This window comes from Schistocerca gregaria, chromosome 6 (genome assembly GCF_023897955.1).
Source record: "Schistocerca gregaria isolate iqSchGreg1 chromosome 6, iqSchGreg1.2, whole genome shotgun sequence".
Lineage (NCBI taxonomy): Eukaryota > Metazoa > Arthropoda > Insecta > Orthoptera > Acrididae > Schistocerca > Schistocerca gregaria.
Window position 1 is genome coordinate 447,185,381 of NC_064925.1, and position 17,081 is coordinate 447,202,461.

The 17,081-nt window shown below is 40.0% G+C and overlaps 1 protein-coding gene across 4 annotated transcripts in view; it reads right to left on the reverse strand.

The window, feature by feature from the left end:
• Positions 1–16,153, reverse strand: part of LOC126278017 (glutathione synthetase-like) — a 151,257-nt gene extending 135,104 nt beyond the window's left edge. Inside the window, exons 1-3 of one of the 4 annotated variants that reach the window (XM_049977728.1) lie at positions 15,905–16,121; positions 7,411–7,507; positions 840–955 (exon numbers count right to left, since the gene is read on the reverse strand). In XM_049977728.1, coding sequence (XP_049833685.1) covers positions 840–939 — 100 coding nt within the window. In that variant the 5' untranslated portion in view covers positions 940–955; positions 7,411–7,507; positions 15,905–16,121. Of the gene's footprint in view, positions 1–839; positions 956–7,410; positions 7,508–15,904 lie in introns of all 4 variants that reach the window. The other 3 variants (XM_049977729.1, XM_049977731.1, XM_049977730.1) reach the window with 3 other exon arrangements.
• Between the last annotated feature and the right edge of the window lie 928 nt (positions 16,154–17,081).

Below are 17,081 nucleotides of genomic sequence, written 5' to 3' on the forward strand. Positions count from 1 at the left end.
GATTGAAGATTGTGTAAATGTGCTCCGAGATTCAGCCTGCTCTATGAGCAGTTGCTCCATTCTGTTGGAAGTAGCCAAAGTCTTTTCATCCACCATTAATGCTCCCACAAATTGTATCCACTCATTCAGGCCACTTTCATTTGCCCTATGCAAGTTCAATTTTTTAAGGAACTGGATGTTTATTGGTTTGACACTGTTTTCAGTGTCCAGTTTTTTGCTCATATAATTTATTTCACTTCTACATTGTGCTGATTGTTTTGTGGCAAAAAGCAATTTATGTTTTGCACAGTTTAGTTTCAAACTACTATTTTTCATCCCTGTTTAGTTCCCCAAGTTTCTTCTCAGTATGATAGATTAACACTTTGCTCAACTTTAGGGCAGAAAATTATTGCTGAGTCATCTGCATTGAGAATGGTTTTAGACTGCACCTTGTCTGGCACATCATTAATACAATATAATATGCAATAGTAGTGGCAATAATACTGAACCTTGTGGAGCACTTAATTGTGTGTGTTTCTAACCAGAGAGGAATTTCTTGCCATTTTTTATGAACAAGCCCCTTTTTTTCTGTCCATGACTACTTAGAACTATCAGGGAATAAAAACTGCAAAGCAAGAAATTAGTACACAGCCAATGCTATTATTCATCACCTCCTTCCACTTAGGTGTGTTAAATCTGTACACAGCCAACATACGAACGACATACAGCAATTAGTACCTGAATCTCCCTATGTGGGACCTAGGAGGAATTGCAAATAAGAGCACAAAAAGGATCGTAGGATTGCTTATTCTATGTTCTGCACAGAGGTAAATTTTGTTCTATCTTGTGTTCTGTTTTACCATGCATCAGAGCCCAGTCCCGTGCAGATGTCACTACTTCTTTTAAAGTCTTCTCATCAAGAGGCAACTGCACACAGGGTTCCAATCTTCTGACAGCCATTGTTCAGCCTCTGAAACTAAAAATTTATGTCTTAGTATGTTAACTAATGAAATGATCTACGTGAAAAGCACATATTGTGTATGTTCTATAGTGTTATTTTACTTAGGTGGTTTTCAGCTTACAAGGCCACCATCAGACTGAGTATTGTAATCAAAGAAGGTGCAGTATCGCGAACAATATTGCAAAAATGTTACAGTCAAGAGTGAGTTATGAATACAGAGTAAACTTCATCTTTGACAGTGCAATGGTAACACAATTAAAAATATCAAAGCTAAACAGTAAATATATACACAGGAAACAATAAAAAAGATTAACATTAAACTCAAATAAACAGTGCCTATACAGCAATTTAAATTAAATTACAATCCCTGTAAAATAAAATTATAATGTGACAAGAGTACAGAAAAATACCTTCAAGAGGTATTACATATGAAAGTAAATACAGAAACAGAGTAAAAAGAGAAAATTGACCATTTAACAACAGCATACTTTGAGTAAATAGATGATCAGAATAAAATAAATACAGGAAAAATTGAGAAATAGAATGGACCAGACAATATGCAAATCATTGGAAAAATGAAGATTGAGTGAAGTTTAGAAGAGGAAGCATTGAGCTACTACTTGGTTATTTAATATTAAATCATGGCTGTGGGCTAGATGTATGTCAATTTCCAGGGCTTCCAAAACATTGTGTGTGTGTGTGTGTGTGTGTGTGTGTGTGTGTGTGTGTGTGTGTGTGTGTGCCATCAAGGCAAGTAATTCTGTATACCCACTATTGGCTAGTAACTTGGTCTTATCTTACTACTGAAAACATGGCAGACAGTGATATTCCTCATACAGTAAGAAATCCATTATTGCAGGATTTCAGTGTTTTGGCTACACTCTGTGATATAATTCCTCCATGATCCCCTATTCAGTGCTAACATTGGTGCCTCTTCTGATGTTAAACCTATTACTTCAAAATCATTCTTAACCGAATCCAGGTACCTTCTCCTTGGTCTGCCCCGACTCCTCCTACCCTCGACTGCTGAACCCATGAGTTTCTTGGGTAACCTTGCTTCTCCCATGCGTGTAACATGACCCCACCATCTAAGCCTGTTCATCCTCACTGCTACATCTATAGAGTTCATCCCCAGTTTTTCTTTGATTTCCTCATTGTGGACACCTTCCTGCCATTGTTCCCATCTACTAGTACCTGCAATCATCCTAGCTACTTCATATCTGTAACCTCAACCTTGTTGATAAGGTAACCTGAATCCACCCAGCTTTCGCTCCCATACAACAAAGTTGGTCGAAAGATTGAACGGTGCACAGATAACTTAGTCTTGCTACTGACTTCCTTCTTGCAGAAGAGAGTAGATCGTAGCTGAGCGCTCACTGCATTAGCTTTGCTACACCTCGCTTCCAGTTCTTTCACTATGTTGCCATCCTGTGAGAATACGCATCGTAAGTACTTGAAACTGTCCACCTGTTCTAACTTTGTTCCTCCTATTAGGCACTCAATCCGTTTATATTTCTTTCCCACTGAGATTACTTTCGTTTTGGAGATGCTAATCTTCATACCATAGTCCTTACATTCCTGATCTAGCTCTGAAATATTACTTTGCAAACTTTCAATTGAATCTGCCATCACAACTAAGTCATCCGCATATGCAAGACTGCTTATTGTGTGTTCACATATCTTGATCTCACCCAGCCAGTCTATTGTTTTCAACATATGATCCATAAATAATATGAACAACAGTGGCGACAGGTTGCAGCCTTGTCTTACCCCTGAAACTACTCTGAACCATGAACTCAATTTACCGTCAACTCTTAACTGCTGCCTGACTATCCATGTAAAGACCTTTAATTACTTGCAAAAGTTTGCCTCCTATTCCATAATCTCGTAGAACAGGCAACACCCTGTGTTACGCTTGTAATGAAAAAGAAATGAAGAGTGGGCACAACAAGGATGCAGACAAAGAGATGGAAGTTCTTTGCTAGATTTCAAGATATAAGAAAAGACAAGTGCCAAACTACTCGGTACACTGTAATTCATAGAGAAGTCTGGAGAAAGCCTTTATCCAGCAGTGGATGCTAAATAGCTGAAAATGACTAGTTTTATTAATTGTTCATTGCTTAAAAATGGTCACAGTGTTGTTAGTATTAACATGGTCATGATTGAGTAACATAGAATAACCAATTAAAAATTCTTTATACTAGATACAACACCTTATAAAGACAGCACCATGGAACAACACAATTATACAACAGTAGACACACACACACACACACACACACACACACACACACACAGCGTGTTACAAAAAAAGTACGGCCAAACTTTCAGTAAACATTCCTCACACACAAAGAAATAAAATATATGTTATGTCAACATGTGTCCGGAAATGCTTACTTTCCATGTTAGAGCTCATTTTATTACTTCTCTTCAAATCACATTAATCATGGAATGGAAACACACAGCAACAGAACGTACCAATGTGACTTCAAACACTTTGTTACAGGAAATGTTCAAAATGTCCTCCGTTAGCGAGGATACATGCATCCACCCTCCGTCGCATGGAATCCCTGATGCGCTGATGTAGCCCTGGAGAATGGTGTATTGTATCACAGCCGTCCACAATACGAGCACGAAGAGTATCTACATTTGGTACCGGGGTTGCGTAGACAAGAGCTTTCAAATGCCCCCGTAAATTAAAGTCAAGAGGGTTGAGGTCAGGAGAGCGTGGAGGCCATGGAATTGGTCCGCCTCTACCAATCCATCGGTCACCGAATCTGTTGTTGAGAAGTGTACGAACACTTCGACTGAAATGTACAGGAGCTCCATCGTGCATGAACCACATGTTATGCCGTATTTGTGAAGGCACATGTTGTAGCATCACAGGTATAGTATCTCGTATGAAATCATGATAATGTGCTCCATTGGGCGTAGGTGGAAGAGCATGGGGCCCAATCAAGACATCACCAACAATGCCTGCCGAAACGTTCATAGAAAATCTGTGTTGATGACGTGATTGCACAATTGCGTGAGGATTCTCGTCAGTCCACACATGTTGACTGTGAAAACTTACAGTTTGATCACGTTGGAATGAAGCCTCATCCGTAAAGAGAACATTTGCTCTGAAATGAGGATTGACACATTCTACATCCATACTCCGCAAGCCACCTGAAGGTGTGTGGCGGAGGGTACCCTGACTAACTATCGGTTCTCCCTTCTATTCCAGTCTCTTGTTGATCGTGGAAAGAAGGATTGTCGGTATGCTTCTGTGTGGGCTCTAATCTCTGATTTTACCCCTCATGGTCTCTTCACGAGACATACTCTGGAGGGAGCAATATACTGCTTGACTCTTCGGTGAAGGTATGTTCTCGAAACTTTAACAAAAGCCCGTACCGAGCTACTGGGCGTCTCTCCTGCAGAGTCTTCCACTGGAGTTTATCTATCATCTCCGTAACGCTTTCACGATTACTAAATGATCCTGTAACGAAGCGCACTGCTCTCTGTTGGATCTTCTCTATCTCTTCTGTCAACCCTATCTGGTACAGATCCCACACTGCTGAGCAGTATTCAAGCAGTGGGAGAACAAGCGTACTGTAACCTACTTCCTTTGTTTTCAGATTGCATTTCCTTAGAATTCTTCCAATGAATCTCAGCCTGGCATCTGCTTTACCAACGATCAACTTTATATGATCATTCCATTTTAAATCACTCCTAACGCGCCCTCCCAGATAATTTATGGAATTGACTGCTTCCAGTTGCTGACCTGCTATTTTGTAGCTAAATAATAAGGGATCTATCTTTCTACGTTTTCGCAGCACATTACACTTGTCTACACTGAGATTGAATTGCCATTCCCTGCACCATACGTCAATTCGCTGCAGATCCTCCTGCATTTCAGTACAATTTTCCATTGTTACAACCCCTCGATACACCACAGCATCATCTGCAAAAAGCCTCGGTGAACTTCCGATGTCATCCACAAGGATTGTTGGATGAACCATTTGCAGAAGTGTACCCATGGAGGCCAATCAGCTGCTGATAGTGCCTGCACATGCTGTACATGGTACGGAAACAACTAGCAATCTCCATACAGAGACGTGGTCAACGTTACCTTGTACAGGAGCAACTTCTCTGATGCTGACATTAGGGTTATTGTCAACTGCACGAAGAATTGCCTCATCCATTGCAGGTGTCCTCATCGTTCTAGGTCTTCCCCAGTCGTGAGTCATAGGCTGGAATGTTCCGTACTCCCTAAGACGCTGATCAATTGCTTCGAACGTCTTCCTGTCGGGACACCTTCGTTCTGGGAATCTGTCTCGATACAAACGTATCGCGCCACGGCTATTGCCCCGTGCTAATCCATACATCAAATGGGCATCTGCCAACTCCACACTTGTAAACATTGTCCTGACTGCAAAACCACGTTCGTGATGAACACTAACCTGTTGATGCTACGTACTGATGTGCTTGATGCTAGTACTGTAGAGCAATGAGTCTCATGTCAACACATGCACCAAAGTCAACATTACCTTCCTTCAATTGGGCCAACTGATGGTGAATCGAGGAAGTACAATACATACTGACGAAACTAAAATGAGCTCTCACATGGAAATTAAGCGTTTCCGGACACATGTCCACATAAAATCTTTTCTTTATTTGTGTGTGAGTAACGTTTTCTGAAAGTTTTGCCGTACCTTCTTGTAACAGCCTGTATATATAAAAACTGGCCTACAGCAATAGTTATATGGAAAGAATAATATCACACTGCTAACATACATGCTATTCGTAAACATTAATGGTAGTGGTGGTGGTGGTAAAATGAAAATGATCGTATGGCGTTCAGGGGAGTTCAACTGCCGTATCGCCGCTTGGGCGACTTGCGAGCCAATGATGATGAAAATTATGATAAAGGACACACAACATCCAGTCCCCTGCCAGGAATAAAACCCAGGCCTCCTGTGTGGTAGGCAGTAATATTACTGCTACGCTATGGAGGCGGTGGTTGTGGTGGTACGATTATGACGACAATGATGATGATAGGGTTATGCGGGACTCAATGGTGTAGTTATTACTCCCTTTATTATCATAATTAATGAGCCAACAGAAGAACTTTGTGAGTAATATGGATAGAGTCGGATCAAGAGCTGTGACACTGTCACGAGAAATGTGAACAGATAGTCTCAATAAAGTTGAGCAACAGGAGGGAGTTTGCTGACAAAGGTCCTCCAAGTAAAAGTTAAGGTCATTCAATGTGTTATGAGTGCCAAGGAAAATTAATACAGCTTAGATTTAAAGTATGGGAAGACAAGATTTGAGTTTTGTATCTGAAATATGGTGGAACATGATAATTATTGTTACTGCCCATGTACCTTTAAAGGTGGAATACCTGCTTCAACAAAGGGACTACTGACAGGGCTCATGTAGAAAGCTGCAGTGCAGACTCCACTGTAGTGTATGGGGTCTAGAAGGATCAGAACAGAAGGTGCTACTGACCTATAAGCAACACATCCATGGCGTATTCGCGTAAAAAATCAATGATAAGTAAAACTTGACTAGAGTCTCCCGATCTGCTCCCAGCACCGTCTTTCCAAGGAAGCACAGGCAATTTAACTTCCGCATACAAGTTGTCTTGTGCTGCTTTAAGTGGGGTAACGATGTCAATTTGTGGGTGAGCAGCATTCCTTTAAAGTGAAAGTCTACAATTTCCATCTGTTATTCATCCAAACACAATTTAGGGTGTAAGTGGGAGCATCAAATTCTGAAGAAGTGCATGATGAATTCTGTAGACGTGAATGACCCAGGATTTTGTATGTGAGAAATTCAACCATGACTTTGGTCCCATATTCATGTCTTGTAAAGGGCTTGTTTAAGATGGGGTTCTGCTGAGCATAATGGATCAGAAATGTGGTACAAACAGAAGTTGTTGACCTACAAAACCGACATTTATGGCAAACTGTGAAGAAGGTAGTCTGAAGACCAACCCATGTAGATCCCCATCTTCCTGTACAGGTTGATTAATAAGGGTCATACCAACTAACTCAAATGGATAACAATTTTTTAAATAAAATTTGGTAGGTTGCCTCTGAATCCCCATACAAGTAATGTTGCTTTGATGTTTTGTTGCCAAATTGCATCATAAGCCTTTTGAAGTCGAGGAAGACCACTATCAAGTGTCATCGAAGTATGAAGGTCTTGCTGACAGGAGATGACATTCGTAAAAGGTGGTCAGTTCTGGATCTGAATCTTCACAAAATCCATGCTGAAATGATGAATGTGATTTTGTTTCCACACATAAGCAAAGTCTGGCTCACCATCCCTTCCTTGAGTTCGATAGGATCACTGTTAAACTGATTAGTCTGTAGTTGTCTGTATTTGTTTATGAGGTTTCAATACTGATAAAATGATGCTTCCTATACACTGGGTGAGAAAAACTCATCCTTGCCAAACTTTATAAAGCAGTATTTGGTTACCTTGTTTTTTATAGTCACTAAAGTGGTTATGTATTTGATTGCATATGGTATTTAAGCCTGAAGCAGTATTCTTGCATTGTGCTAATGAATTCCCGATCTGTAAAAAAAAAGTGGAACCTTGAATAGCAAGCATAATTTATTCCAGAATCTGACTTGTGGTGTGAAACACATGCTAAGTAAAACAATTTATCCCATATAAATTAAAGTAAAATATGACAATGCATTCCCTGCAGAGAAAGTACTAGAAGTTTTATCTTATTCATGCCATTTATTTAAAGAAAATTATACACACACTATTATGTATTTTATTATTCATGATACATAACTAATTCTTTTTTAGTAGGAAGTCATTTGTTTCTACCGATGCTTCAACACCTGGCAAAAATGAGACACAGCATTATCGACAAATAAATTTGTAGCCTCTGTAGCCACTGCTTCATTGGGGTGATTATTTTCAATGTAAGATTCAACCAATTCCCATGCTTTAAGTAGTCCTCTTATTGCATCAGAAGATTGCACGTTACTGTAAGTGCCTCCTCCTCCTCCTCCTCCTCCTCCTCCTCCTCCTCTCCACAACGAACTGCTGTGAAACAAACTACAACTCCAAAAACTCTTCAGTGTTCATTTCTTGGCTGTGATCGTCCACAAGCTCATTGATATTCTTATCCACCTCTAGTACTATCCTCTTGGCAAAAGACACAGTCTCATTCCTCTTCCCATGCTTTTTTGATCATCTTGACACAGGTAAAGATGTGGAAGAGATATTTCCAAAACTCTCCGAGAGTGAGATTGATAGCTTCAGTCGACTTAAAGCAATGCTTGAAGAGTGCTTTAGTGTAGAGTTTCCTAAAGATAGAAATAATCTGCTGGGCCTTAGGCTGAAGTAATGGAGTGGTGTTGGAGGCAGAAATTGGATCTTGATGAATTGATTCACCTCAAGCAAATATTTTTTCACCGAAGGGCCAAACATTGCATTGACCAAATCACAAAAAGATCAAGTCACCCAAGCCTTGTTGTTGGACCTTCACATCATATTTAACCTGCTCTTCTGGACTTTATACTTCTTGAAGGCTCATGGAGTTTATGAATGGTAAACAAGCAGTGGTTTCATTTACAAATCCTAGTTTGCATTGGTACAGAATAGCAGTGCGAGACAGTTCTTCATTGGCTTGTGACCAGGCAATGCAATCTCCTCTGCCGTTATAAAGGTACCCTTTGGCATCTTTTTCCAGAATAGACCAGTCTCATTACAATTAAAAACCTTTTGTGGCAGCTAAACCTCAGAATCTATGGGCATCTTAAAGTTGCTGATAAGGTCTCTGCTGCCTTTGTGTCGGAGCTGGCTGCTTCACTGTGCCTCACAATGCTGTGGAGTCTGGTTCTTCTCTTAAACTTCTCGAACCTTCCCTTAAACACTTCTTCAGCTGCTGATGATCCTGGTGTTGTCTTAACGAGGCTGGCGAACATCATTCTTGACTTCACATAAATGATGGTCTTGTTAATAGTGTCACTCTGCAAATGGTTTTCATTTATACATATAAGGAGCTACCTTTCAACATTTTACAGAATACAAAACTGTTGTTTTGATACTCTTGAGACTCCCTTTGAAGCATCTATCTCCTTAATCTTGACCTCCCTCTTGAGGATAGTGCAAATAGTTGATGTAGGCTGATTGCATGTGTGTGCTAAATCAGCAATGCTCACACCACATTTGACTTTTTCAATTATTTTACGTTTCATTTCTTAGGTCATTTTCTTTCTCTTATGGTCATCATCTTGAGGCTTTATCTTTGGGGACATTTTGACGAAGATTATTAAAATTTGCACACAAAAAACACTGTGTGAACACAAGTTTAGAAAAATGTGTGTTCACAAGCTGCACTAAGATGTTAGCAGGAAGAGCGCTAAACCCAGACTGCAGCAAGCACATACTAAAGACACTGTTCATATGCCACTACCGACAATGAAAAGTGTTCATATTGTTGAACATTTCCCCCCACTGTGCGCAAACAGCTAGTGACATCATACTAAAATGTCGTCACTCGTTACCCAAGTCATTTTTTTACAATTTGTTTTGCCTGTTATGGATACTGCATGCTCTGGGAGGTGCTTGTTAGCGAGGTTCCACTGTACTATGTTCTATTAAAATATGAGTGAATTTTTTTTTTTTTTCTGAAGCTATCACTTTAGTGTAGTATATCACTAGAAATTTAGGTATCTGGTTGTTATGAAGTACTCCTCAGTCCAACTCCACGTATTTCAGATGGTAAAGAAATCCCATTGATAGATTATAGTTTTGCTCCTACCTGGGCATCGGTTTTACGGGTATTCACTGAAGCAACACTTTGTTCCCATCATTCCCATTTCTGTCATTTGATTAAATGATGTGCTTTATCATTGTAGTTGTTTATAGCAAATTAAACAATTAGGGGATGAAAGGCTCCTCTGTCATTTTAATGTCCTTTGTCTGTTTCTGATGGCTTTTGCTATTTCTTAAGATCACCATGGTACAGATTTGCATGAAGATGATCTGGAAGAGTATAATATTGTATTCTGCACTACATCGGTAATCAAATTTTTTGCTTCTTGTACTATCTTTTGGGTGTCTTTCTCTTGGGATATTGCAACAAACACTTCAGGAAAGCATGCTTCCTTAACAGACTTCCGTGGGCTACTGCCTTGGTAGTTCGTCAGTGGGTCCTGACTGTGGGATCGATAATAAAATGATAGAGTAATCATCACTGTTGCACACATTGCTTTGGGCATGACATTGTGTCACAGAAGTGGAACTCTGACTGTAGATTGATAATTGCATTCATTAGACACAGATTAAAATCCATTGCCCTCTATTGTTTTTATTCCCAATGCCCAGGACAGGAAAAAGGGGAGGGGTAATGGATGCAATAGTTCTTCTGTCTCTTGACAGCAAATGCCTTCACTTGTCAGGAAGTGAAAGTTGCACATCATTGCCATGGTAGACAGTTGTAGCCTAATGGCTGTAGCCTTGAGTGTTGTATTCAGTAGTATCTGCTTGATAAAAAGTAAAAAATTGTATCAATGTTCAAATGCCTCCTGAAGGCCTCATCAAGTCAAGTCAATTACCACCAACAATAGTGCAGTTTCTGTGTGTAGGCATGTAGTCTTCTAATAACTGATACCTGCAGAGCAACACACGTGGTGGAAGAGGGACACATGTTCAGGCATGTGGCAGTAATAGCCATTACAGTTCAATGGCACCATCGCTAAAAAAAAGGCAGCGTAGGGACAAATAAAGTGAACGGCAGTTTGTGTAAGTTGCTGTTCCTTTCCAAAAATCCTGTACAATTAGTATAATATCCAGACCTAAAGATAATATTTCTGTAGGGAAGGATTCAAGGTCATGGTACAATCAATGCGGATTTTGATACACATCTTTTCTTTTCCTTTTCTTTCTGTGTTTTCAATTCTTGTGATGGTTTTTTGGGTTGTACATCCCAACAAGAGGACAATACAGCTGTTCATTGGTCCTTTCTCCCAATGGCTGTTATCTGTGTGTGGGTCAGTTAAGATATGTCATGACAATGTCCATGGACAGTGACAACAGGATGGAACTTCTTCAGCTGTGCCAGCAAAGGAGTACCCACTGATGTGGTACAGGTGGCAGTCTTTCTTGAACATTTTCTTGCTTTAGGAAGTTGTTCACAACTCTGAATGGTTGAAACGCTAGCTGTAACTTCTGCAAAATTTAAGTGCAAATCCAGTGGATGAATTCATTCCTATTTCCTTATCTTCGAAGTATTACGAATGACTGAATGTATTATATTCCTGCATTTTCTTTTCCGTTATAAAATCTTGGCAACCCTGTGACCAGGGAGAGTGGTAGTCTGGGAAATTTGTTCCTAGTGGAGGCTGTTAACAAGAGTGGTCATCATGAGACATTACTCCAGTTTTCAAAGATGGATTCTATAGTACACAAGATGAAATATGTGAGCAAAATGGAAACATTGGAGCACCTCATGGTTAACCAGCTTTCTGTACCTATAACGATTTCAGCTTTGGTGCTTTCTATCAGCGCTTGAAGTTCCGGTACTTTACCAATGCAGCTTCGATAGTTTACAATTACAATACCGATTGCTGCTTGGTCCCCGCAAGTCATGACTTTACCCGGCACCCTTTGAGACTGTTGCCCTTTATGTACTTGCCCGAGGCTATCTAACCTAAAAAACCGCCCAGTCCACGCCACACAACCCCTGCTACCCGCGTAGCTGCTTGCTGCGTGTAGTGGACTCCTGACCTATCAAGCGGAACCCGAAACCCCACCACACTATGGCACAAGTCGAGGAATCTGCAGCCCACACAGTCGCAGAACCATCTCAGCCTCTGATTCAGACTCTCCACTCGGCTCTGTACCAAAGGTCCGCAGCCAGTCCTGTCGACGATGCTGCAGATGGTGAGCTCTGCCTTCATCCTGCTAGCGAGACTGGCAGTCTTCACCAAATCAGACAGCCACCAGAAGCCAGAGAGTATTTCCTCCGATCCATAGCGACACACATCATTGGTGCAGACATGAGCGACCACCTGCAGATGGGTTCACCCTGTACCCTTCATGGCATCCAAAAGGACCCTTTCCACATCTGGAATGACTCCCCCCCCCCGGTATGCACACGGAGTGCACATTGGTTTTCTTCCCCTCTCTTGCTGCCATATCTCTAAGGGGCCCCATTACCCCCACAGTGATGCCCATTGGCAACAGCCTCAAGCTGTGTGACCGAAGCTGGGAGCAAAGGGATGCCAACTCAGCTTGCATCCGAACACAGCAGTTGCAGTCCCTATCCATGCTAAAAACTGTTGTGCAAAGAACTTCTGAACTAATCTACAGAGTGCACAAACAAATCAACACAAAATTTAAATAGTTATTAAAATACAAGATTGCCTAGTAAATGCAGTAATGCTGCTACTTGCACACTGCTGACACACTGCTTGGTGGTGGAAGGATACTACGCAATTTTACACTATTCAGGTACTAAAACGCGATGGCACAACTCTCAAATACTACAATACCCCCAAAATTTATTAATTAAACAATGCAAGTACCAAAAACACGCAAAGAAATTAAGAATTAAACTATGTAACAAATGAGTGAGCTACGAGTATACGACTTTCTGCTGACAGCTGCTTATCCAACGGCAGCAGGGAGCACTCGGTGGTTGCTGTCACATGCTGCCCAACTCTGCTTGTCACGCAGGTCAGATGTTTCTGCTTCAGCATCTTTAAACTTACTTGCCCAACGATGTATAGTATCACATCAACATAAACTGCTTTCATCCTCTGATGAATCTCCTTTGGGGTGACACCTTCTGCTGTCAAGAATTCAATGACTGTTCATTGCTTACATTGCACTGATCGACCGTCTGTGGAGGGTTCCACTGTAACAACACAACCGTTCAATGCTAAGGCTTCCCATCAACTGGAGCTGTAGAGAAGAGGCTATGGAACAAGCCAGTACCTAGCACATACAAATACCGCTAACTGTTGAAGAGTTACTAAGGTGGAGGCATTACTTTTCAGTCAACCCTCATACAATGCATGCAAGCCCTGCATTGTCAGCAGCTACAGTTGAAGGTGTATGTGATGACCCCACAACATCGGATTGGCTCTCCAGCAGCTGCAATTGCCCATGTACTGAGGATGCATAGATGGCTGTCATATGCCATAGACAGGGTGCCATCTAAGGTATGTTTCTCCTTTCCCAAACAACAAGCACTACCACAAAAATTTTGAAAAAATAAAAATTGAGTCAAACCCAAAAGTGGTAATCAGATTAAGGATAATAGAAACCAAAGTGAGCAATCTGATTCAGTGCCTAAGAAATACCAATCAAACAACACTTCTTGCATTAGCGAAAGAGTAGTACTCACAATTAATGAAGACATGGTCACTGTTTATTCCAGCATGTAATATCATCATATATATAAACATGGCACTTTTAAATTACAATTATACTCAACATTTAAGTACTTAATAAGTGGAGTGGCTATATTGAATAAGGAAAGCAGAACTTGTGCTCCCTACATTGTTTCTGGCATAGCACTCTAAATGCATGTGATTTGTGAACAAGCTTCCTCTCTTCAACTATTGGCCATAACCAAAAGGTTTAAATATAGTAGACAAGGGCAAAATCAACCATAATAGAGATCCTAGCACTTAACAAAATGTAAAAAGAACTCTGCCTTGAGAACATACACACTAAATCCCTTGCTAAGACACGAAGTTTAGTTATGGAGCAAATTATTGCTTGAACTGACATATCAAGCCACCAATCTACAGAGATTAGACATGTCAAGCACATTTCAAGTTACATATTAATGGTGCGTAGAAAGAAACTTACTGAGAGTACTGACTTTTTACACAAATGTGGTATTGACAAAACTGCTAAAATGATGTTTCAACCATGTTAATAACACACTGAATGTGATGCTTTTGTACTCAATCATAGGCAACCACAACCATTTTGTTCTTCACACTTGTGGCCAATGCTATACAACAGTCAACATGAATTTTACATTTCAGTCCAGTGACGCAGCAGTGGCTGATGACTGAAAACTGTAACGCATTTTAATTCTGTCTATTGGGCTCCACCTTTTTGTGACTGACGCAGCACAGTGGACAACACACTTATTTGAGAAGTATTAGCTTCAAGATACAATTCTGCCATTAATATTCAGCTGTCCTGTAGTTTTCCTACATAAGACTGCACAAATGCGTGGACAGCCCTTTTTAACACAACACAACAGCTGAGCTTCTGTTCTGTGTCTATTGACCTTGCAGCTAAAAAACTAAGAAGGCTACATATTTAGGGAAGGTGGAGCTTCAAAAAAAAAAATAGCAATACTTTTCTCTTCTTCACTTTTCTTTCTAGGAAGAATATAACATGCATCTTCATACACATTGGGTGTTACCTAGTAGTGTTGCAGGCACGTGACGCAGTGATGGAAGTATGTAAGTGGAGCAGATAAGGGGGGGGGGGGGGAGGGGTGTCACCTTACAGAAGATATGGAGTGCAAATTGAGAAATCCACTGAGATAAGTGACTTTGACAAAGGACAGGTTGTTGTTATGCGGAGCCTGGGAACAAGCATCTTGAAAACGGCAAAGCTGGTGTAATGTTCACATACTAGTGCCATGAGCACCTAGGAAGAGAGGTAGAAGGACAATGGGGTTTGGAGGCCTGTCTACTCTGTAAAGTAGGATAGGCAGTAATCTGTGGCATCTCTGCAAAAACAGTACAACACTGGTGGATGCACAAGTGTTTCGAAGCATTCCGTTCAACATGCATTGTTGAACATGGAGCTCCGCACCAGACCACCACTACGTATTCTCATGTTGACCCAACAACATCATCAATTATGATTGCAGTAGGTGTGGGACTATTGGGATTCAACCATTGATTAATGGAAATGTGACAGCTTTTCAGGTGAATCATATCTCAGAGCAAGAATCGTGCTACAGTGATTTGAGAAGCATTATAGTGAACTCATGTCGATGTTTCGACAACGAAATTTGTCTGACAATCCTATGGAACCCACCTGGGTCACTATCAGATCACCACATACGCAAATCAGCAGCCCATTACGTACGTGTAGACATCTAAAGCCACATACCTCCACAAACCTACCAAGTACCAACAAATTGTTGGATCAGTGATGTATATCATTCCAAAGATGAAAAACAAGCTACTAAACTTGTGGTAGTAAAACAACGCAAATGTTCAGAACGCAGCCATATTTACAAACTGAATTGCAAAGTGAAAGTGAAATGATTCGTTCCATATTATTACGTTTTCTCGTACAAATGATCAAAGAAATACGAAAGTAAGGCCGAAGACTGTCAGAAAAAAAACAACGTATATTGAATGAAAGTAAGTGTACATACGTCGCGAAATGTGAAAAGTAATACATTTCATTCACTGTGAAACTATAACTACCCCCCCCCCCCCCCCCCTTTCCCCATAACAAGGCAGATCGTAGAAACGGTCTTTTTCCTGTATTGCATCTTTTATTGTTTTCAAACCCAATATACACAGTTCACAAGCCATTCTCCTAAATGACATCAAGTCAAAAAATGAGAAAAATTTTATATTTCATGTATTCATTCCCAAAGACCAGGATGAATAATCGTTTGTTTCGTGTTATTAAAATAAAAACTCACTGAAGTATTTGACAACTCTCGGGAGTTTTGATCTAAGTAACTGTACCTAGCTCTGCTAAAACTGTTTATAAGCAACAATTTCTCACTTTTGTTTGCTAGCCACTCCGCATCATTCTGGTTCTGCTCAGCGTGTGATAGCTGATTTGAATACACCTAACTGGTTTAAGCAAGAGATAGCAAAGTTAATTATCATCAAGGCGAGGCACTACATACTACACACAGCGGGCATTCGTCTGTTTCTCTTTAAGTATATAAAGTACTACGCATCACTTACACTAATGTTACAGACAAATTAAAGTTACACTCACAGATGTTGATCAGCCGGTGTCGTCTGCAAACCGCATATACAATTTCAACGGCCGTGCAGCTATTATATCAACGAGAGATATGTGTTATCAAATTCAGATTACAGATTTAATTGCTTATCAAACCTCGCTTCAGAAGCAACTTGCCAGCACACTTCCCTGACAGGCTGACACTAAGTATGAATGTAAACAAAAAACAGCTTGTACCTATGACGATGCAAAGATTATACAAGTTGCGAAGTAATGATGAGATTGACACTCCCCTTTTAGAAAGTGTTGCACATTGGCAACCAACTAGATGTGAAAGTCGATTTAAGAAGTAGAGGCAATGCTACGTTAGAAATGAAACATTCCTGTTTTCTGAATTAAAAAATAATGGTGATAATAATACTCACTTTCTGATACCGTGCAGTATAGCAACATACTGCAAAAGAAGAAAATACAAACGCGAGCTATAGCGTTGGTCTGTGGAGTTTCAAATAGGACATGCTGTAGCCACCTATTCAAGACACTTGGGATACTGACACAAGTCAGTAAATCTACTCGTTGACGATGTTTGTAATCAAGATTGGTATAAGTTGTATTATAAATGATGTAATTTGTATTCCAGTGTATGTAATCTTCTATAACTTGTATGTATATAGTTTGCAGAACCTTTATTAACCTTGAATGTAATATATACTTATAACCATATTGTTTACAGTGTTGTTTGATTTTCCTTCTCTTTTTGCCGACATAATGCTGTATTCATTGACTTATCTTACATTATAGGCAAAAATATAATTTTATAAGACCAAATAAAAATCAGATTAAATATATACGTCATTTGGTGAGGTCCCTCAGTGTTATATTCCAAAAAGAAAAGAAAAGAAAATGCTCCCATTTTTTTTAATACATAGTTTTAGAATAAGCGATCTCTTCTGAATACAAACAAAATATATTATTTAGCCAAATGATGATCACGCCACCGTAACGAAATGGCATATTTTCTTCTTTCTCAGTCGGTAATGGTAGTGAAACGGTAATATTCCCTACCATATACGTTTAATAATCGTTTCTCAAATGTAGTAGGAAATATAAGGGCAAACAGCTCAAGGAAAAAATCAAAACAGTATAGTGAACAAGCAATATACATAAAATGCTACCATATAGATGTCTCACCCACTTTTCCTTCTGAAGT